We start from the raw sequence: 22,664 nt of genomic DNA on the forward strand, positions 1-22,664 counted from the left end.
ACCGCTCATCGAGTTTAACCCGCAGTATCATGAGGAATAAAATATGTCATTTCCCCCGTAAAGAGAGACTCATGTGGCGTAAAAGTGAATCAAAACATAAAAGCAAAACATCATATTGAACAAACTATCTTTTGATAGTCAAAACGCTCAAAGGTGAACTTTGCTCTTACTCTTTCCTTTGTGACTGGAATACATATTTCCTCAATGATACAACTAAGAACTATCAACCGCCTCAGTTAAATTCATACTTTGCATTAAATTGAAACATGAAATATTTTTTTCCCATTTCATTTAATTCGTAATAAAACCTGACAAATTTGCCGTACGTCACGTTTTGTTACCACCCTGGCAACGCACGAATAAAGAAGGAGGGGTAAGCGTGCCTCGTGGTTACCATGGCAACGGGTAAACGGAAGCGTTGCGCGGTGCAGAATGCAATTGTTCTCGTTTGACAACTCGCTTAGTCGACAATGTAAAAACCGAGCAGAAGTAAAAATAAATACATAAAAAATGTCAGAGCAGGAGGGTGGAACAACCATTCATCCGGGATCAGAGGAGAACAAAGGAGAACCAGGAGGAGAGGAGAACCAAGGAGAACCAGGAGGCGAGGAGATCCAGGGAGAACCAGGAGTCGAGGAGATCCAAGGAGAACCAGAAAGCGAGGAGATCCAGGGAGAAGCAGGAAATCAGGAGCACAAGGATGAAGCGTTGCCCGAAACAGAGGACCAAGGAGAACCAGCAAATGAGGAGGAGACATTCCCAGGGGGAAGTACCTCTGAGGACCAAGGAGAACCAGCAAATGACGAGCAACAAACGAACGAGACCTTAGCAGAGAATGCCAAAGAAGAACCGGGGACCGAGGATGACACTAGACCAGGGGTAAGCATCTCAGAGGACCAAAGAGATCTAGGCAATGAGGATGACGCTTTACCAGGACTGAGCACATCAGAGGACCAAGGAGAACCAGTGAGTGAATATGAACAAGGCAATGAAACCTTATCACAAGTAAAAACCTTGGAGGACCAAGGAGAACCAGCGAAGGAGGGCGAGACCGTAGCCGGAGTGAACCCCTCTGAAGTCCAAGGAGCACAAGGGACGCGAGAGAATCAGGAGCCTGAGACCTTAGCAGAAGTAAAGACGTCAGATGGAGGAGCAGGAGGCGAGGAGGAGCAGGCGAGCAGCTCAAGACCAGGTGAGTGCGAGTCGCTGGAAATGACATGAAATCAATCAACTGGAGTTTGATTGAAGCTTTCTCTTGAATAATTGAATGAATGAATACAATCATCTATGCAACACGAGTTCACGATTGTGCCCATTGGAGATGCGTGGCGTTTGTGACCAAAATACCACCAATCCAAACGGAACACTTGTCTTCTTCATTTTGAGAGCTTTGTCGACCTCTTGTGGCGTCTGCAGGAAATGAAAAAATGTCTTCATTCCATAGCGGAAGGGGTAAACCAGTTGTTTTGAGACGTGAGCAGTATTTTTCCTGAACTTGAGCTCGCCATTTCATGTTTTTTTTCACTGTCCTATTTGTGACTGTAAAAGGCTCGGCCTGTTGAAAAAGGTTTGCTTCATTCCGTCTGATGTTTGTTCATGCCTGCAGATGAGCAGCGGGTTGAAGTCCGTGAGCGTGAGGAAAACGGGGCCCAATCGACAGCAACAAGTGAGTTTTTCCCATTTTCCGGACCTGTCCTCCAAGGTTGCCAATTGGTGTCGTGCGTTCCCAGTCACGGTGACGTTGATGCCCGCCGGTGACGTCATGAGCGCCACCTTCGACGTCGGCCTCAGCGTGCAGCAGCTCAAGTGTCACTTTGCCGCCGAGCTGAACGTGACTGCCGACGTCCTCAACGTTTCCCTCAACGGTATGAACAGGATTCCTTTTGCGGGACGACCGAGCGTCCATTCTTACCTCCTTTTTCATTCCTGGCCGCTTTTCCTTCCTTTCTTTCTTCCCTCCTTTCACTCACACCTGATTCCTTCCTTTTTTTCCCCAATGGATGCATCCATTTGTCCACTTTTAAAGCTACTTTTCTGCTGTTTTTTATTTTTCCCATTATTACTTAAAACCTACTTTTTTAATCTTGCATCATTGCTTAAAATGTTTTTCTGCCCTCCGTCTTGTCTTAGGTACTTGCTTTAGAATCCATTTTTATGGTTTTGTTCTTGGCTCAAATATTCACTGTCACTCACGGTATCCGTATATATATCTATCTATCTATATATATATATATATATATATATATAAAGAAGTTCATTTAAAAAGTGCATATAAAACAGTGGAACTTTCAACCGGAAGTTGTGACAAATGACCACACAGCCGCCAGTAAGAAGAGCTTGTGCGTGTTTTGAGTACTCAATTAAATGTGGAATATCGTGTAGGGGGAGATCATCTAAACCAGTGCTTCTCAAATCGTGGGTGGGGCTCCCTCCTTCGGCTTTTGTGGTTTAAAAAGAAGCAAGAATACATTTTAGATTTCCAAACGGTCGCCAGTTATGACTTTCCGGTGTGTTGATTGCGTACGAGAGAGTATCCAATCACAAGACGCGTTCATCAACTTCAACGTAAGGCCAGCGAGAAGGCGTTGTTACGGTCATCAACTCGCAATCTGATTGGCTATCGCAACTTTCTATCAACTGTAAAAGTCGCCTTGAGACGCAGAAGAGCAACACGAGCAAACTGAATTCTGATTGGATAAAAACTCTCACTTCAAAATTCAACACTAGATTTTCATATGCCATCCATGTGAAAATACGATCATGATTTGTTGAGTTTGTTAGGCCGGCAGAGAAGACCTTGCAGGCCTTGACGGCCCACCACTGATTTAAATATAGCGCTCCTAAAAATCATTTGTCGCAGTCTTAACGGCATCTAAGAAGACGGTGTGTATGTGATGTGACGATGACGAGAGAGTCAAAATCGCCTTCCTGGTTGTGGTGTGGCAAGCGAAGTCGCTTTCGCCGCGTAGCGTCGCATCTTTTATTGTTTGCAAACATTTTGCAGCCACGCGTGCGCTCGCGTGATTGCGTTTCAGGGCAAGCGGCTCGAGATGAGCAGAGCCTCTCAGAACTCGGAGTCGAGCCGCACGGTGCCGTTACCGTGGAGATGACATCGACAGACCCCGACGCTCACCTGCTGCTCGCCAGCGTGGATTCAGAGCAGGAGGCGAAGACCGACGTCATCAACGTGAGCCTGATAACTGGTAAGAGAAACTTTTTTTTCACGTCCAGAGACATTCTTTTCATGTTGAAAAGACGAGAAGATCAAACCTCAGGACTGTTTTTAACAATGCCATCTGAGTTAGCTTCCAAATGTACGCTTTGAAATGTGGGCCTTTTTAGCTGAACAAAATTCCGATTGCAACATTTCTCTAATCTCGTTGCACACTTGAGTACAATGACAATAAAGGGATTTCTAATTCTAATTCTAATTCTAATTTCGTGTCGTCGTTTCATTCTCCAGCCAGTCACGTGAATATCGGGCCGTGACGATCGTTCGATATCGACACGTATCGCGTTAGTTAGGTGATTGATATCGACCCAAAATGGTATCGATAACTTATGGAATAAAAACCCCAAACCTGAGGCTCACGCATGCGCCGCTGAGCCAGCGTGACTCAAAACAAAGAAAACCAAAAACGGGTGTCGAAAGGTGGACTTGCCGAAACGGCCCTCCGTTCCATCGCACGGGAGGAGCGAGGCCGGCGTGCGGAATAGTTAAGCCGACGACACTCAAGTTTGTTCCATTTTGAAATCACTTCAAATCAACTTTTGAAATCAATTGATTTCAAGATGACCACCGTTGAAATGATTGTGGATTTCATTTGACTTTTTTTTCCGGTTCATTTTGAAGGTTAAATGTTACATTTTCAATTGAAACAAATCCAAATTCAGCCCTTTTCCCTTTTTTTATTTTCAATAGCAAAAAATAAATAAATAATAATAATCATTCCATCTCTCGACCGATATGACACAATTGCATGACGATATAATTTTCGGCCATATCGCCCCACCCTGCGTGAAAAGCAAATATTTGGAACAATTCAGTCCAATTGGAAGATGCCGTCAGATTTGTCATTTTTTCGGGAGTTCCCACACGCTTGATTGTCGTACCTCCTCGTCACGTCCCAGACGACGGCGCGCCGCCGGATGTGCCGGCGGACGCCGAGCCACCCCCCCGGCAGAAGGCCTTCCTGGGCGGCTACCGGCACAAGCAGACGGGCACCGAGTACCACCACGCCGCCTCGCAGACGCCGCGCAGGGCCCGACCCGGCCGAGGCGTGGACATCGTCAGCCGCGACGCGCAGGTACGCGAGCGGCAACGCAAAGCAACCGGCCCACGGGCGTCACCGAGGCTTCTGGGCTGGTCCCGCACCGCAGACAGCGGAGCAGGTGCCTCAGACGCAGCAGAGCGCGCCCAGCGTCACCACGCAGATGACCAGCGTGGGCTGCTACATCTCCAACATGGAGGACAAGCTGCGCAGCCCGGGCCGCTACGTCACCGCAGACGAGTATCACGACACCCGGCTCAATGCTGTGAGTCACTCGGGACGGCTGCGACATTACCACACCTGGGATGATTCCAAATCGCTTTACGAGTTTACCAAATCAAACAAAAAAGACAACAGGGCAAGAAATCTCGGTTGGAGTGTGAACACCCGAAGTTGGTGTGAGGCGCTTTATCTTGCTGTCCTCCCTCGAGCGTCTCCAGTTGCTCCAAAATGCCGCTACTTTGACTTCAGAAGATGATTCGTATGTGAGCTGAAACTAGGATTTCAATAATTGATGAATGTGTTGAGATTTTTTCATTTAATGGATAAATTGGAGCAGAAATTTTCAAATTTCCATTCCACTTTTCCAAAACTAGTAGCCCGAAAAGGAGTGTTATCCACTTGTGTTGGCATATTCAAACGCCAAAATTTATTTCAATTTCACGTGTGTGTGTTTGAGGCACAATCAACGAACCAGAAAGTCTTAACTGGTGACCGTTCTAAAATCAAAAATATATTCTTGATTCTCCTTAAACCACAAAAGCCAAAGGAGAGAAAAGTGTGCATTTAATTGCAGATGCGCTTGCGAGGCCATTTTCAAGAGAAGCTCGGTCGTGCGACACTCGCTCTTTCTGGGTATTATTTCTCCATCCGTGGTGTCATAAATGATGATGTCACGGGAGGGGGGGGGGGATTGATTCGAACGACTTGAGTGAAGGGCGACGCGTGAAGTGCACGGCCCGCCGCAGGCGCCGGCCTTTGGGTGCATTTGAATGAGCCGACGGGGGATTTGAATTTTGCGTGTTCCCGGCAGGTGATCCGCCTGCAGGCGCACACCCGTCGCTGGCTGAGCTGCCGGGCGGTGGACCGGCTGAGGCGGGAGCGCGACCGTCGTCTGGCCTGGCTGGATCTTCAGGAGCGCAGGAGGCACGAGGAGCGCGCCGAGCAGCTGCAGGACAGCCACAGCCGTTGGATGCAACCGCGCAAGAGGGAGGACCTCAACCTGCTCTACAACGCCTTGGAGAGTAGGTGCAAGAGTTCTGGATCTGGAATGCCGCTCATGTGTCCAAACTGAAGAAATTACAAGGCAAGGCCAGGCCCTTTTATTTTCAGAGCTGGCCAGTCCCGATTTCAACATGAGCGTCACGCGACCGACGCGAAACGCAAAACAAAACTTTCGAACCAATCGCGTTATGTTGGGATTTCTTTTTTCCCAGTTTTCTGAATGCACCACGCGACTCACGGCGTGCGAGTGAGAGAAGGGCGTGCGTCGAGAGGAAGTCCTGTTTTAGCGCGAGACCAAAAAAACGGTTGTTGCTGCGTCCTAGCCGGGTTGTAATCATCAAAGGGAGACGACGAAACTAACGTCCGAATTTTGGAAGACGTTAAAATATTTCACAGCCTCGAATAATGAATAAACCAGAAGTTCCAGTGGTTGGGGACCACTAGTATAGACAACCCAAGTCCGGTCTATCTTTACGTCTTTAATATATCGCCCCCAGGTGGTGAAAACGAGCAGCACATTGAATTGGCAAAAGCGTTTTTTGTTTTTTTTTCATGAGCGACTTTATGTTTTTATGGAGCGCAAGATTTCGGAGTGCTAATTTCCTGAGGACATTTTTGCAATGCAATGGCTGGATGTACTGACGGCATTCATTTCAAAGAGTGACGCGTTTGTTTGCGTGGCCCTCAAGAGTGGAGGAGCGACAAGGAGCGTCAGATCAACGCCACGCTGCGAGGCGCCGAGAGGAAAGCGGCTCTGTGCTCGCTGCTGGAGCAGGAGACGCAGTACATCGCCACCATCGGACGCCACGGCATCGCCATCAAGAGCAACAACTACGACAAAGCCGTCAGGAAGTTCCTGGACAAGGTCGCAATGCAGACGTTGCTCTCGTGGTCGCTCTTTGCGTTTTCTTTGAGCTGCGGTCCGAGTCATTGCGCCTCGGCAAAGACCGTCTTCACGTCAGCACGTGTAGACGGTCGCAAATCGGATTTGCACCTCCAACAGTATCAGAACACAGAGTCGGACCTCAAGAGGATGTATCTGTACTAGTGATAGACCGATTATCGGGGCCGATATTTGGCATTTGGCCGCTGATCGACATCGGCTTTTTTTTTTTTTTAACTAATCTACTGCCATTGACGGCTTAAGACGCCAAAGAGCCTTTTTTTTTTGTTTTGTTTTTTACACTCAGCTGGTTTATTTTAGCTGGCTGCAACGGTTTTCTCTCTCTGCTGTGCTCGTGGCCCCGCCTGCAGAGGCAGATTGACCCAGCCACAGATTGGTTACTTGGGCAGTCAATCAGCAGTAAGCTGCCGGTTTGCTTTTTACCTCGAGTCACACTACGGGAGAGGAATAGCGACTGACTGACGAAATTTTAAAAAGTTGTCTATTTTTAGGGTCTTGAAAAAAAAAAAAAAGCTTTACCCTGTTGTTAAATTTTGGAGTTTTTATTTTTCAAATATTTTGACACCATTTTACACCTTTGTTCTAGACACGAATATCAGCTTTAAATATTGGTTTTCGGCCTCCGAGACTACAAATAATCGCTATCGGCCCTGAAAAAAAACCATCGGTCTATCACTAATCAGTCGCGTCAACGAGGAAGTTTCTGATTTCTGATTCTGAGCTTTAATTTCCACACAAATGCTTTTCGTGTTCTAGTTCAGATACTGCCGGCAAGCGATCTGTCGACGTCCTTATTATTCGGACTCGACGCGAGTACTCGTCGCCATTTGTTTTAAGAGTACTTCCAGTCATCCGTTTGGTGTTAGGCCGGTGATGAATTTGCACGACTAACAATGAGTTGTGGCGGCGTGCGCGTCAGTCGTCAACGCCTCACCAGTGGCGGGCGGCGGACGGACGCCTGATCGAGATGGACACGCCCGACACCATCCGGGCCAGAGAGCTGGGCGATCTTTACGACTGCGTGGCGATGTCGCCCGTCAGCCAGGAGCAGCGGCTCGACATCCTCCTCTGCCTCAAGCAAACAGTGGAGGTAGCGATTATTCATCATCCTTGGTGCAGTCAATTGATTTGTCAGAAGCTTCCGTGCGCGCTCGCTTGAGAATCGGCTCATCAAATCCACCAAAATGGCGTGACACAACCTGCGCCGCGACTTAGACCTGCTGGTCTGCTTTCAATCACCAAATGATCAAGTACGGAACTCAACTTGCCCTGGCACCAAAATGAAGATACGGCAGTTTTTACGCCAAACATGCGTGCGCCCGTCATGAAAAATAGGCAAAGGGAGGTAAACGCGACTTCTTGGTTTCATGAAAATGTTCCTGTCAGACCAATTGTCATCCGATGATATTTGGCATTTTGCCGATTATCGCCATCGGCCTTTTTAACTTTCAAGGCCGATAAATTAAAAGCTGGTTTATTATGGCTTGCTGCAGCACACCTCTCTCTCTCTCTCCCCTATCAAATTTTGACACCATTGTACCCTGCCCCCTTTTTTTTTTTTTTAAATAAATGAATATCGGCTTGAAATATCAGTTATCGGCCCGATGGCAACTTAAAATCAGTATCGGCCCTGAAAAAAAGCATCTCTCACTTGAAAATGCATTGCATCAAAAACTTTTCTAAAATACTTCAGTACAATTGCATTATTAAAAAGTTCAAGCCAACGGAATTTGCGTTTTTCCAAATGTACTGATTGCGACTGGCATCAGGAGAAATAAAGCGAATCTCCAGAAACCGAAGATGAATTCCGTCATGTGGCTCCGTATGAACAACGTCATTGGAGTCCGATTTCTTTTGGGGTGTTGCCGCAGGTGCACCCGTGCCCGCTGACTCGGGAAATCGTGGAGCTGATCAACCGGGAAGAGGACCTGATGAGGCGACAGGTGAAGGCGCCCAACTTGGAAGGTTTGAGGAAGAGGTTGTGCACTTACTTCCTGCAGTTCATCCGCACGCCGGGATTCAACCCTGAAGTGGCCAAGCACCTCAAGGTACGAAAACAAACTCAAATCATCCGCTTGGTCACACACCCAACGGACAGCACTTCAAAATTGCCACATTTTAGCTTCCAGCTTTTTTCCGATGACATGAAAAGTTTTTCAACCAACAAGCGCGGGAGAGTTTCACCCGGCTTGTCTGCGAAACTGAGTTTAGCACAAAAACCGCCGCGATGACAAACTGAGGCCAGTCGACGACGGCATCGCACCGTTTTGGATCGGAGATCAGCACAGCTTTTCAGTTGAAGATCAAGATGAGGGACAATATCAGCTCGTCATGTCGAGTACGAGGGAGCGAAAGCCAACATGTTGCGAGCAAAAGAGAAGCTGCAAAGTGTGCGTCACCATAACGAGAAATGATGACAGAGTTTGCGGAATGAACTCGAGCCATGCGCCGCGTCAGCCGGCTTTTGAAATTTGCCGGTCAAAGCTCGTTCTCTTTTTTGATGTTTTATCAAAAGCCAATGTCCCCCAATTTTTTGGTCCGAAACTGAAACCAACTCAATTGCAAAAGAACAAAAAGCACAAAGCGAGTCGAGAATTTTTGCTCGCTTCCGAATGGTTATACGATTTATGATGTCACGGAACACAAGATTTTGAGTGTCAAACATCGATTTTAAACATGACAAAAACTTGGATTCGTCTTTAATATGCATTTGCTGAAGACTCTTTTGGACGGCTCATTTTTCCATATTTCTAAATTTTACACATAACATCTCATCATGATAAACGTGGAATTTCATTAGTATTTTCTTTTTCTAATGAATTTATTTTGGGATGAAGTCGGTCACAAATTCTGGCGAAAGCGAAGCGTCCTCAGCGCACCATTTTTGGAGGAACGTCAACTTTCTGGCATTGGTCAGGTGCCGCAAAGCACGTCGCAGCTGAGGAACGATGTGTTCCTGTGCCACGGCTGCCAACGCTACCTGAGCTCCGCCCACTTTCGCTCGTGCGCCCGCGCCCACCTGAGCCGCCGCTGCCTGGACTGCGCCCGGCTCCGGAACATCGCCGGCAACCGCGACGACTTCTCCTGCTTCAAGAACATGCTCAAGAGGCTGCGGGACGCCGAGCTGATCCTCAGCAAGGACAACGTCATCCCGTTCATCCTGCAGGTGGCCTCACGCACGCGCACGCGCACGCCATAGACGTGTCACCCATCGACAATTTTGTCCGTCTTTTTCCTCTAAATTGAATCTCCAACATATTCAGGTTTCATTGAATATATCTGAAGGATCGGCAACTTTGACTCCTTTTCAGGAACAAGAGTTCAAAGGAGGAAGCCACGCCCCTTTTTGACCAAAATGTCAAAATGCGGCAGGCCGCAGCTCCCAAACTCAAATGTCTAGAATTATGTGAACAAGATTTGGTGTCGGGGCGGAATTTGACAAGTTTTACCGGCAAAAAGGGTCAAGTGCCCAGCTCTGGTTTTAGTTTAGTTTTAATCAGTTTTAGTTTTCATTTTTTATTTTTTTTGCTCAACACAGTATTTGTCAAGTAAAAGATTAAAAAAAAAAAAAAGTCACAAAGGGTTGCGTAAAAAGGTCGACTCCAAACCTTCTTGCTTTTGTACGAACGCACAAATTTTGCAAAAATGTCGAAAATGAACTCTGATAGCATCAAAGACAAAAACCACGGACATTTTCGCGGTAATTCTACTTTTCATTTTATCAACGCAAGTTCAGTTTGAATTTGCATTTGATTTCCCGAATGAAAATGTCAAATTCCGATTGCAGTGGTGTTTTGTTCGCCGCCATAAGCTGGACTTGACGTGACGTGACGCGCGTGTTTAACGGCGGCTCGTGTCGGCGTTCAGGTGGAGGACATCCAGTACCTGGTGGAGGTGATCTGGGGCTCGCGCTCGGCGCTGAGCGGCAGCAGCGACCTCTTCAGTCTGGTTCTGGTCCGCTGGGAGCGCCACAAGGACTGGAGCCCCTGGAACTGCGTCCTGCTTTGCAAAGACGAGACGGACGCTCACCTCCTGGTGGAGGACGTGCTCAAGGTCGGTCGCACACGACTCGCACACTCGTCTGAAAAAAAAAAAAATGTGATTTTCAATTTTCATGCGTTCAATTCTGAGGAAAAGAGGGGACATTTGTTTACAATGAAGTAAAGCCAAAGATTTTTTTTTTTTTTGAATGTACCTCAGGTAGTACAGATGGAAGGACGAGCATCTCTCCCAGAAAAGTATCAATACGGGTCTCTCTCTCTCTCTCTCCTGTCCAGCGATTACATTTGTAACTAATAAATCGGGAAAAAAAATCCATAAATAGTTGTGAGAAATCACATATTTGCTCCTTTTTTTTTTTTTTGAACCCCAAAAGTAGTCGTTCGTCAAACAGGAGTAGAATGACAGTCGGAGAATGAGTGGCGCATGCGGTTGTGTTCACTTTTTTTCCAACCCTCGAGCGTATCAGGACCGCCGACGGGAGTTTTAGGACTGCCGGTCGGAGTATTAAAGACTCAAGCGGCAAGCCCCGTCGTTGGCTCGGAAGCTTTTCAAGATGGAGTTCTGGTTCCATCTGCAAAAGTTTCTGTAAATGATGGCAACGAGGCTCTTGTCTAGTAACACGTTTTTAATGGCGATACCACTGCAACAACTGCCCGCACTTGCATGAACAATCTCGCGAGACCCCCTGCGCGACAACTGTGACACTCAGTTACCGTAAAGGTGCAACACCGTCGCAAATACAAAATTAGTACCATTACATGACAGTTTCAGCGCCTCAAATTGGGGGTGGGCCGGAATAGTCAAAGTGGAGAAGTGCTTGTCGTCAGTGCACGACAACACTCAAACGTTTTACCAGCTCATCGTAAGCAACATTCACGCAAAAAAAAGGATTGAAAGTGAAACGCCACCAAAGTCTGGCGAGGCAGCGCCATGACTCGAATGAGCACAAGGAATATCCGTAAATCCAGCGTGCGTCAAAGAACAGTTGACAAGTGTGGCCGTTTTTCCGTCAGGTGTACGACGTCCCCGTCGTCCGCAGCATCGAGCACAAACACCTGCTGGCCCGCCGCCACTACAACCACGTCCCCGCCATGGCCGCGCACTCGGCCAAAGCCGCCGGCGCCAAACGCGGAGCTTGCAAGAAGTGAACGAGCGCCGCCGCATTCGCCGGCGGGGGCCCGTCTCGATACTTTGTGTAATGATAGCAGTTATATCATTGGTCACTAGTTGGCAGTATTGCCTGAAATGTGTGTTGCAGTTACCAGACGAACAAGTGTGTATGCACATCGACGAGAATGCGGGCCAGTTAATAAAGAGACACAAGCTTGCAGCATCGCTGTTCCTGCGTGACTTCTTATAAAATAGAAGGCAGAACATTACATGGTACCAGGTCGCGGGTCAAGAATAGGACTGACGCGAGATGGACTCCGTGAGGCCACCAGAACCGCTGAAAATGACGGGAAATGTGGACGCGAGTTGGCGGGCTTTCAAGCAACAATTCCAGCTCTACCTTGCCGCCGTGGGAGTCGGTAACAGAGCGGACGAAAGAAAAATAGCCCTTTTGCTAACCATTGCCGGAGCCGAGGCCATCGAGGTATTCAACACCTTTGTATATGATGAACCTGAAGATAAAGACAAGTTTGAAAAGGTCCTACGGAGATTTGATGAACACTGTCTTGCCAAGAAAAACGAAACTTATGAGAGATACGTGTTTCGTTCAAGACTCCAACAGCCCGGTGAGTCCTTTGACAATTTCCTCACCGAGCTCAAGATTAAAGCCAAGTCTTGTAACTTTGGTGATCTGAAGAACTCAATGATAAGGGATCAGATTGTGTTCGGGACTAACGAAAAGAAACTGAGAGAGAGGCTGTTGAGGGAGGCGGACCTAACATTGGAAAGTGCAATAAAGACTTGCCAAGCTAACGAGCTAGCAAAGCAGCACGTGCTAACTTTCCAAGCAGCGCCATCGTATGAAGAAGCAGAGTCCGTGAAGGCAGTGACGAGGAAAGGAAAACTGCAATTCAAGAAAAAGACCAAAACCAATGAAAATGATCAAGCTCCATTCAACTGTAAAAAGTGTGGAGAAAGGCACGGGCCAAAACAATGTCCTGCATTTGGGAGAAGTGTAAAAAGCAAAATCACTATGCTAAGATGTGCTACAACAAGAAGAAAGTGCACACCGTGCAGGAAGACACAGATGATAGTGATGACCTAAGTGACACCTTTTTCATCAAAATAGTGTCACATGGCGAAAGCGAAGCGCAGCAACAAAATAGAGGTGACACAGAGCAAGCTGTTTATGCAGTAAAAGAAGACAAATGGATTGCACCACTGCCCACGTTCATCGCAGAGACTGATCATAAGCCACTGATTTCAATTCGGAGGAAAGATCTCAATGACATGACGCCCAGAATTCAACGCATGATGATGACGTTGCAGCGCTATGATTTTGAGCTAATATACACGCCTGGAAAATACATAGTGCTTGCTGATGCGTTATCCCGAGCGCCGCACCCTAACAGTGACATCAAGGACAGCGTTACGGCGGAGGAGGCTGAGGCTCACATCAACATGGTCACAGCCGCGCTTCCTGCTACAAATTGGTGCAGAGACGGCTAAGGACCCAGTCTTGAACAAAGTGTCACAATGTATGAACAATGGCTGGTCAAAAGGGAACTGCCCTCAGTTTTACCCTGTGAGAGCGGAGTTGTGCATGGTCAACGGCCTCCTGCTGAGGAAGGACAGGATTGTAGTTCCACAAACTATGCACAAGGACATGCTTCAGCGTCTTCACGAAGAAATGTAAGAGAAGAGCACGAGAGGCCATCTACTGGCCGGGCATTAACAAAGACATAGAAGAAATGATTCAAAAATGCCAAGTTTCACAAACAAGTCAAAGAGCCAATGCTGGTTGCTGACCTTCCCACAACTCCCTGGCAGAAGGTAGGCACTGATTTGTTTCATTTGCACGGCAAAGACTTTCTTATCGTTATTGACTATTACTCTAACTATCCTGAGATTGCCCAACTCAGCAGTACCACTGCACAGTCCATTATTGTGCACATGAAAGGGTTCTTTGCAAGACACGGAATTCCGCAGTATGTTGTGAGTGACAACGGTCCGCAATTTGACTGTGGAGAATTTCAACAGTTTGCAAAGCAATATGGATTCAAGCACGTTTCTTCAAGCCCATTACACCCACAGGCAAATGGCCAGGCTGAGAAGGGAGTGCAAATCATCAAGAGACTGCTACGGAAGGCCAAGGATGATGCATCTGATCCTTACCTTGCCCTATTGAGTTCCAGAGCTGCACCTCTGGAGTGTGGAGCCACTCATGTGCCGTAAGCTTCGCACCACACTTCCACAAATACCACAAGGACATGACAACAACATTTGGACTGAAAAGAGGAGAATGCTCAAACTCAAACAGAAAATCGCATATGACAGAGCTACAAAACATCTGGATCCTCTTTCTGAGAAAGACACCGTAAGGATCGAGGGACCTAATTGTTGGGACAGAAAAGCGACTGTCCTCAGCGAAGCCGGACCTAGATCTTACATTGTGGAAACAAAGGATGGACAAAGAGTGAGGAGGAACAGGAGGAGTTTGCCGAAGGTTCCCGAGGACTGTGAGAAATCCTCTGATAAGGCTGAGGGAGGCGCTTTGGGGCGACGCCGCATGACATTTTGCAAATTAATTATGGGCGAGGGTGCGAGCAAACAACGTCCAACGGATGTGACCGGGTCAGTTGTGCTTGCGGATCCTTGGACTGTCGAGGAAGCGGGCGTGCATGCGCGCACGTGCGCACGAGCCTGCCGGTATTCATTTCATTCATTCATGTCCGCCGCAACAAACGCGGTCTCATCTTTCAAATTTGGAATATCCTGTCAATAAAGCTCGTGTTTGAATTTTGCAGTTGTGAATATTGTCACGTGAAAAATTAGCTTGAAATCGGAGTTTTATATTCAAATATTCCTTCATTTGTTTGAGAATAAACATTTTCAACTTGTCCAGTAATTCAAATTTGCTTCCACCGATTCGCGGATGACAGATTCATGTTCTCGTAAGAAAAAACAAAACAAAACGACGCTTTCTTCAGACCGCTTTTGTCCCGTCGGGAGGAAAACAAAATTTGTCCCTTCATTCCTTGAATGTCGACAAAGTCCAGAGTCAAACTGGACGCCGATTTGAAATGAGATGGGCAAATTGGTGCAGTTGTTCCGTCTCGCTGGCGAAAACGAAGCCCTTTTCTTTCCAAATCGTAATCCAACCTTGGTTCCGTCACGCACTTGATTTTGGAGTCAGCCCGTCCTCCATCAAGCGTCTCCAGTTGCACCAAAATGCTGCCGCTCGCCGAGTATTTCATTGACTGCGTTTTTTGCGGTTATTTTAATTGAATTATTGCTACTTTGTGTTTGACTCTGTGCTCAGCGTTTTGTTTGAGCTACTACTGTCGTAAAATGTTAGATTGTAAATCTTTGAGGATGATAAGGAATTAACTCATCCTCTGGGGATGTCAAAAGTTTTTTCAGCGGACATCAACAGACAGCGAAATGAAACCCTTTTGTTTAGGGAATATATTGAAAAATAGTTCAACAGTTAAAAATAAATAAATTCGCATCTCAGCTTTTCCATTTGACTTTTTTGTCCTGTTCAATAATCGGCAACTCTGGCTCCCCTTCCCCTCAAGCAAGGGCATCTCTTGACTTCTTTGCCCGCCCCGCTTGACAGCGCTCTCATTTGAAGCTCCCGCGTAACTCCAATTTGAGGTTTTGAAACGCAAAGCGTCAAGCTCGCCCACAGGATGGCGATGGTGGCGAGAACGCTCGTCATTTGGGTCCCGCGAATGGCGCTGCGCGGCAGGCGGCGTCTCGGATGCCAGCATGAAAGGAAAGTGTGAGTCAGCGCATTTTCCAGGCGCATTGGAGCAGCCAAATGTAAAACGCAGCTTGCTCCGCTGAAGCGGCACTGTTAATAAAACGAAAAAAAAAAGAAGAAATTGCCTCTGGAAAGTTCGGACTTACAACCGCAAGTTGAGAAGCGCGTCGTCAATAATCCACATCAAAATGTGTGTGAAGAGCTCGTTACACTTTGGACAATCCTCACTTGTCTTTGTTGAATTCCGCAACTTGTCTCCTCTCTCATCCTGCTGAGTTTTGTTGCCATTCGTTGGCAGTTTCATATTTTCCACCGTGACGCAAACACGCTGAAAAGCTTCCAGCCTCACCAACATTTTGATGTGCTCCACATTGGAAGCTCGGCGCCGACGAGCAAAATCAGCATTCGCCAGTTGGGAGGGGGGGGGGGGGGGGGGTGGACCTCAACACGACCTAACTGGCGTCGTCTTAGCAGTAACTGCTAACATGTTCAGGAAACTCAAGACTGAAAAGTGTCACCTTCCTTAAATCATGGCCCGTCTTTTTTTTTCCTTTTCAGAAAAAAATACGGAACCAAATACCGATGACACCGATTCAATTATATTTCTTAATCATTTCAGGAAGGATGTAACGAGCGCCATGAAAAACTTAAAGGGAAAGTCAGATTTGAAGTTGCGATTTTTTTCACATTTGCCTGAGGAGAAAGCAAACGACACCGACTTTATTCAAAACAAGTTTTTTTTTTTTTTTTTTTTAATTAAGCAGCACCAAAACAGACGCAATGAAAATAATTTTGAATTCATTTTGAAAAGCAACTATATCTTTTTTTTTTTTTTTTTTTTGCTTGCTTTGAGTCTGCACTCTGTTGCAGGCGAGCCAGTTTGGGCGTCAACCAAAATGTCTTTGTGGAGATTTGGGGGCTGGCTCCGCCAAAAATCCTCTCAAAATAATGACGGAGGGTTGAAATGCTGAAAAATTCCCCGCCCTCGGGCCTCCTCTTCATGTCGTCAGCGTCAGACTCCCTTTTTTGGGAGGGGGGGCTTGATTCGTGCATATAAATCAAATTTGCAGCTATTTGCACTTGAATAGTTGACTCACAGGCAGGGCTCTTCCTCGTTCCTCGGGGCCGCTGTCCTGCCCGTTTTCCCGGATGGCTCGCTGAATCAAATGATCAGGATCGTGAGCTAACTTCTGCTGATTATCTGATCAGGAGCAGCAGCGAAAAGCTGCAGGACAGCGGCGCTCGAGGAACAGGATTGAGGACCCCGGCACTTAGGCAGGGCTCTTCCATCCTGTTCCTCGAAGGCCGCCGACGGGCCCATTCTCCATCTCTCCCGAGTGCAACACACCTGAGCCATCGTTCTTTAGCTTTTGCAGATCTTGCCGATGATCGGATCATTTGAATCAGCAGCAAAGAGAGATGGAAAACCTGCAGGACAGCGGCTCTCGAGGAACAGGATTGACGATCCCTACCTCTAAGGTGACTCGGATATTCCCTCACTCATCACTCGACAGCAGCGACGCGAAATTTTCGACTCAACTCGAGAGTGATTTTGAGATCCCGCACTAGAACCAAAAAGTTCACTTTGACTTGTTTCATCCTTGTTTTTGTAGACTTTCTACTTTTTTTACCAGAGTAAAATGTTTCCGCGCTTTTCACAAGTGAAACATCGCCCGAGGAAAGCAAAGTTGAACAAAGAAGAACGGCAGTTATGCAAACGCGATTTTGGTTTTCAACTTGGAAAAAAAAAAATCATTTGAGCGGCTGCTTTGTCGTCAGGCGCTCGCATTCATTTTGGAACGCGGCCTTTTGTCAACCGTCTCCTTTCCTTGCATCGGCTGACGGCCCAACGCTGCCGTGCTTCGTTTTTGCGGGCCCCATCGAAGAACCAAACGGCACATTGGAACAATATTGGCAGTTTCCGAACGGTCCGAGTGAAGCGGGAAGTCTGGAACGGGGATTCAAGCGAGGCCTCCCGAACGACTTGACGAGTGAAATCCAACAGCAATGCGGCGCCGCAGCGGGACCTCACGCAAGCTTTTCTTCCAAAGTGGCCCGTTTGAATATTGACGTTGTGAACTCTCGCTTGGAAGAGCGAGTTGGGAGCGATTCCTGCGTGTTGTGCCAAGACTCGGATTTGGGAGCTGCTGCACATCACGTGGGAGTCGCTCTTTGTTGCTCGTCAAGCCTGCGAAACTCGATTCCCGAGTTTGGGATTGGGGAGTCGTGGCAAACGCAGCGACAGACTCCTCAAAATCACATTTCCGATCGTCATGGATTTTTTTTTTTTTTTTTTTTTTAGCGACTTATTCAAACCAAGCTTTTTTTGTTCCTTTGTTCCCTTCTGAGATTTGAAATACGTTTTTTTTGTTTTTTTACTCAGCACTCACCTTGACAAAAATGGTAAAAATAATTGAAAATGTCCTTTTTGCATCTATAAACAAGAAATGTAGGAATGAAGATGAACATTTGGTTTGGTTAGGTCGGACGGTATTATTGTCAGTGGTGGGCGGTCAAGGCCTTCAACATCATCAAGAAAAAAATGATCAAATTCTTCCCATTGATGTCATATTTTATCCTAGTGTTGAATTTTTTAGTGAGAGTTTTTATCCAATCAGAATTCAGCTCGCTCGTGTTGCCGGGCAGATTTTACGATACCAGTAGCACACACTATTCGTCCGAGGCCTTCAGACTAAATCGTGCGGGCGTCTCAAGCGGGCTTTGACACTTGATCGACACTTGCGATAGCCAATCAGATCACGAGTTGGTGACAGCAAGGCCTTCTCGCCGGCTTGTTGTCGAAGGTGACGAACGCGGCTTGTGATTGGCTCCTCACTCGTGAGGGGGGAACGCTACGCAAAATCAACACAGCCGAAAGTCGGAACTGCCGACCGTTTGAAAATCTAAAATCTATTTTTGCTTTTTTCACACCACAATGTCCGAAGGAGGGAAAAGTGAGGATTTAATTGCAGATACGCTCGCGAGGACATTTTCAAGACGGATCTTTCAACACTCGCTCAGTAGTGGAAAAGTGCCTTTCTGTCCGCGGTGTCATAAATGATCACATGAGGGGGACTTGGTGTGAAACACTTATTGTTTTTGTTTTATATCACGTTGTTTGTAGAATGCGTCGATAAAGTGCTTTATCAATAAGCAATTTGTTTGGGGTTTTTGTGTGTGTTTTTTTTAAGAGTGCCTTTTTAGTTGTGAATGTTTTTTGTGCCTCAATCATTTTCTTTTTCTGACGTTGTTGCGTAAGCGGAGCACATTCCCGGCCGGCCGCGGTGCCCTCCTTTCGATTGTGTGTGCTCAACGAAGCTCCTAACGCGGTTCTTTTGGGGCAGAGGCGGGATCGAGGGCACATGGCGCGGACGGGGCTGCGGGTGCCGCTGCTGCTGGCGTTGGGCTTGTGGGCGACGCTCGGCGCTCTGAAGCCGGCCCGGGCGCCCCTCATCCCTCACAGGCCCTTCGTGGTGCTCTGGAACGCTCCCACCGAGCCGTGCCGCCTGCGCTTCCGGGTGGACTTGGACCTGAGCGTCTTTGGCATCGTGGCCAACCTCAACGAAACGCTGAGCGGACCCAACGTCACCATCTTCTACCACAGCCACCTGGGCTATTATCCGTACTACTCGCACTCGGGCCTCGCCGTCAACGGCGGCCTCCCGCAAAACCAGAGCCTCTCCAAACACCTGAGCAAGGCCCGCAACGACATCGACAAACGGATCCCGCACAAAGACTTCCGGGGCTTGGGCGTCATCGACTGGGAGAACTGGAGGCCCCAGTGGGTGCGCAACTGGGGCGGCAAGGACATCTACCGCAACAAGTCCAAGGAGCGGATCCGCCGCGTTCACCCCAACTGGCCGGAGAGCAAAGTGGAGAAGGAGGCCAAGGAGAGTTTTGAGAAAGCCGGCCAGGCCTTCATGAATCTGACGCTGGCCTTGGCGGAGGTCCGCCGTCCGGACGGCTTGTGGGGCTTCTACTTGTTCCCCGACTGTTACAATTACGGCTACAAGCAAGACCCGCGGCGCTACACGGGCGAGTGCCCCGACGTGGAGCACGTGCGCAACGACCACCTCATGTGGTTGTGGAAGGAGAGCACCGCCTTGTACCCGTCCGTCTACCTGGACTACGAGCTGGCGTCGTCTGCCAACGTCGTCAAATTCGTCCGCCACCGCGTCAAGGAGGCCATGCGGATCGCCGCCATGGCGCGGCCGCACGTCACCTTGCCGGTTTTTGTCTACTCCCGGCCCTTCTACGCCTACACCTTTGCGGTTCTGTCGGAGGTAAGCGCACGTGGCGCCGGGCGCCGTTTTCTTGACTGAGCCTTCTTTCGCTTCTTTTCGTCCGTCTCGGTCAGAGCGATCTGGTGCACACCATCGGCGAGAGTGCCGCGCTGGGAGCGTCCGGTGTCGTCCTTTGGGGTTCGTCGGAGTACGCCAGATCGCAGGTAATGACGACGAGGAGGAGGGAACGATGACCGAGAGTCCGCAAATTTATTAGTAGTTTCGTTTTTTTGTGGCCATTCCAAATCTGCCTTCTTTTTTTTTTTTTTCTGAACTCATTTACCGCCATAGACGACGAAAGACGTCAAAGATTTTCTTTTTGGTTTTGCTCTGCTGGTAGCGAATGAGTTAAGAACGTCAGGTTTTCATGACAATAATAACAATAAAAGTACTATATGAAGTAATATTTATAAGGTCAGAAAGGTCAGTTCGAAATGGCAAAATCCGTATTGCACAAATTTTTATTTAAAAAAAAAAAAATCTGATGTGTCACAAAGAATGTGAAGAATTTTTTTAAATGAAAATTATCGGCGCTTATATTCGTCATTTTAACAAATCTCTTGATCAACCTTCCCCCCAAAAAATGACAAAATAAATGTGACGGCAGAAAAGAGATTGATTTCAAGTTTTGGTGAAACCTTTAAAGAGTTGCTGCAGACTCTGCACCTTTTCTATTTGTTTGAAATTCAAACCATGACAAGCGAGCAACTCGACAAATTTCCGTTGTTTGAAAATTTGGGAACATTTTAGAAAACGTTCGGGATCTGTTTACGAGTTGAACTTTTTCCGACATGCTTTGTTTGAATTTTCAAAGAAAGATTGTCGAAGAAGTCCATTTTTAGCAAGTCCGAAAATGCGTTTGATTATTACCATATGCGTGCTAAAATTGTGCATGTTTTTTTTTTTAACAGTCAACAAAATGTTCCCATGAAGTGAAAATGAGAATCAGCTCTTTAACAATTACTCGAATGATTGGTATCCATATTGGACCCCCCAAAATAATCCCTCGGAACAGTTGCTGTTGTTTGGACTATTTTTTTCATTTTTTTTCACATATCCGTCACTAAAAAGTCCAGAACAAAACCTTTCGGAGCGACTCGGGACGAGCGAACGATTTCTGAAGGCAGCGATCGCTTTGGCAATCTTGGACGTCTTCAGCATTTTCCTGTTTGACAAGAGAAAGCGGTGCGGCTTTTTTTTTTTTTGCGCAGAGCAACTGTTTGACGGTGAAGAAGTACATCGACGGCCCTCTGGGTCACTACGTGGTCAACGTGACGTCGGCCGCCAAGCTGTGCAGCAAAGCGCTGTGCAAGAAGAACGGCCGCTGCGTCCGCAAGAGCCTCGACTCGGGCGCCTACCTGCACCTCAGCGCGCGATCCTTCAGCGTGCGCCGGCAGGGGGCGCCGGCGAGCGCTCGCTTCCACGTCGGCGGCCGCCTCCGCCGCCGCGACGTCTTGGACATGAAGCACGAGTTCAACTGCCAGTGCTACCGGGGCTGGGCCGGCGTCCACTGCGAGGTGCCGCAAATCGTGGTTGCGCCGCCGCCGCCGCCGCTTCGCACGCGGCTGGCGGACGTCCTGAGCGTGGCGTCGCTTCGCTCGGCCTGCTTGTGCATGGTCGCGCTGTCGGCCGTCGGTCTTCTCGTCAAGTGTCTCTTTGTCTCAAGCGAGTCCTCTTGGCTCGTTTGACGCCGCCGCATTCCGCCAACGTGGAAAGTCCCAAATTTTCACTTGAGCAGGAAATGTGACATCACGCACGACAATAAATGTCAAACACTGAAAACAAGAAAATGATTGTGACCTTCATTGGCAAGTGAGTATTTTTAAGACCCGCAAAAATTGTCTTCTGTGACAACGAAAGCGCCGAAGCTGTCGACTCGCGTCTTTCCCCGGAAAAAGAAAGGACCTTTCGAGCTTTGGTGCTTCCTTTAGGGAGCAGCAGAAAAATGTGGCTCGCGTTTTGAATCAAAATTCAAAATGGATACCCGGCGCTCATGATCACATCAGCATGCCAATCTTAGAGGTGGTGAAGCGGCATGTGGCTCAAGCTCACGCTGCGCCACACCTTGCAAATCCAAATTTGCCCTCGCTTCTTCTTCTTCATGTTTTCATCATGACGAGAACGTAACATGCAAACACTTTTGGGAAATCGGCGTCAAAAAACATTTGGAACGCATGAAGCCATCAAATCAACTTCCGGGGCGTCACTCACACAAAAATACGCTTGGCCGTGTGGCCAAATGTGGACTTACAAGGACGGAAAGAATGGTTGAGAAATGAAATTGAAACAATAGAAACCATGATGTCATTTTCTGAAAACGCCACTTCACCTTCGATTTTGGCGCAGTTAAAGAAGAAGAAAGACGCGTTCGTGACGATTCGAGAAAGAGCAAGGAAAGTCTTGACGGCGAGCGTCGCCGCAAAAGGGACCAACTCCAAAAAAGCTCACAAATGAAATCTCTTCATTGCACGTTTAAAAAAAAACGCCTCAACAAAAACCGCAGACGCGCCTTCGCCACCCCGATTAACGTTTTCAACAAAGCCGATGTCGTGAGTCATCAAACGGGTGGACGACTGTCGCCGTGTGCGCCTCCAAAAGACGCAGCGAAACCGTTCACAACCTCGCCCCGTCACTTTATGTCCTCAACCACCTCAAAACATTCTCCAAGTGGCAAGTTGAGCTTCAAGTGGTTTGCGTCAACACTCTTGACATTTTTCTCATATTTTCCGCATCTGACTCAGTTTGTCTTCAAGTTGAGAACTTGAGCGCACTCACACATCCAACATGAACACTGGAGCATTTCTTCTTCTTTTTTTTTTTACTGTACAAAAAGCACACCAAGACAACAACAGAAAAAAAGGCGTCGCGTGTCCATCGGCGCTTTGTCGACCGACTTGATTTTAAGCGCGCGCATAGTTTAGCATTTCAGTCGGCTAACGCTAATTCCAATCTCTCCGGAGGTGCTTGAAACTTTCCACCAGCGATGCCGAGGAAAATGATCCGAGTCAAGTCAAATTTATTTCTCTCGCCTTTCACGGGACGTTAACGTTGGCACTTTTCTCATCGGTTCGCATGTCAAAATGACATCGGTGCTAAAACGC

General features: G+C 47.7%; 2 protein-coding genes across 2 annotated transcripts; both read left to right on the plus strand.

Moving 5' to 3' along the window:
• The first annotated feature begins 417 nt into the window (after window positions 1-417).
• On the plus strand, window positions 418-12,808 carry iqub (IQ motif and ubiquitin domain containing). Its single transcript, XM_088299479.1, has 13 exons — window positions 418-1,192; window positions 1,607-1,666; window positions 1,731-1,865; window positions 3,036-3,203; window positions 4,132-4,307; window positions 4,381-4,536; window positions 5,305-5,515; window positions 6,185-6,360; window positions 7,319-7,489; window positions 8,271-8,447; window positions 9,317-9,565; window positions 10,267-10,452; window positions 11,415-12,808. The coding sequence occupies exons 1-13, from the start codon at window positions 511-513 to the stop codon at window positions 11,547-11,549; spliced, it is 2,682 nt and encodes an 893-aa protein (XP_088155605.1). The 5' UTR covers window positions 418-510; the 3' UTR covers window positions 11,550-12,808.
• A 5,823-nt stretch (window positions 12,809-18,631) lies between these two features.
• hyal6 (hyaluronoglucosaminidase 6) lies at window positions 18,632-21,353 on the plus strand. Its single transcript, XM_088298652.1, has 3 exons — window positions 18,632-19,563; window positions 19,638-19,727; window positions 20,775-21,353. Exons 1-3 carry the CDS (start codon window positions 18,643-18,645, stop codon window positions 21,249-21,251), a joined length of 1,488 nt encoding a protein of 495 aa, XP_088154778.1. The 5' UTR covers window positions 18,632-18,642; the 3' UTR covers window positions 21,252-21,353.
• Window positions 21,354-22,664: the final 1,311 nt, after the last annotated feature.

Source organism: Idiotropiscis lumnitzeri, chromosome 6 (genome assembly GCF_059441095.1).
Source record: "Idiotropiscis lumnitzeri isolate Australia: NSW breed Sydney's pygmy pipehorse chromosome 6, RoL_Ilum_1.0, whole genome shotgun sequence".
Classification (NCBI taxonomy): Eukaryota; Metazoa; Chordata; class Actinopteri; order Syngnathiformes; family Syngnathidae; genus Idiotropiscis; species Idiotropiscis lumnitzeri.

Excerpts from the sequence above, each read along its gene's own strand:
- iqub (XM_088299479.1), top strand. The coding sequence starts at position 511 with ATGTCAGAGCAGGAGGGTGGAACAACCATTCATCCGGGATCAGAGGAG. Across the intron at positions 1,866-3,035 it reads CCTCAACGTTTCCCTCAACG|GGCAAGCGGCTCGAGATGAG; the intron begins GTATGAACAGGA and ends ATTGCGTTTCAG. Across the intron at positions 8,448-9,316 it reads AAGTGGCCAAGCACCTCAAG|GTGCCGCAAAGCACGTCGCA; the intron begins GTACGAAAACAA and ends GGCATTGGTCAG.
- hyal6 (XM_088298652.1), top strand. The coding sequence starts at position 18,643 with ATGGCGCGGACGGGGCTGCGGGTGCCGCTGCTGCTGGCGTTGGGCTTG. Across the intron at positions 19,564-19,637 it reads CCTTTGCGGTTCTGTCGGAG|AGCGATCTGGTGCACACCAT; the intron begins GTAAGCGCACGT and ends CGTCTCGGTCAG. Across the intron at positions 19,728-20,774 it reads CGGAGTACGCCAGATCGCAG|AGCAACTGTTTGACGGTGAA; the intron begins GTAATGACGACG and ends TTTTTTGCGCAG.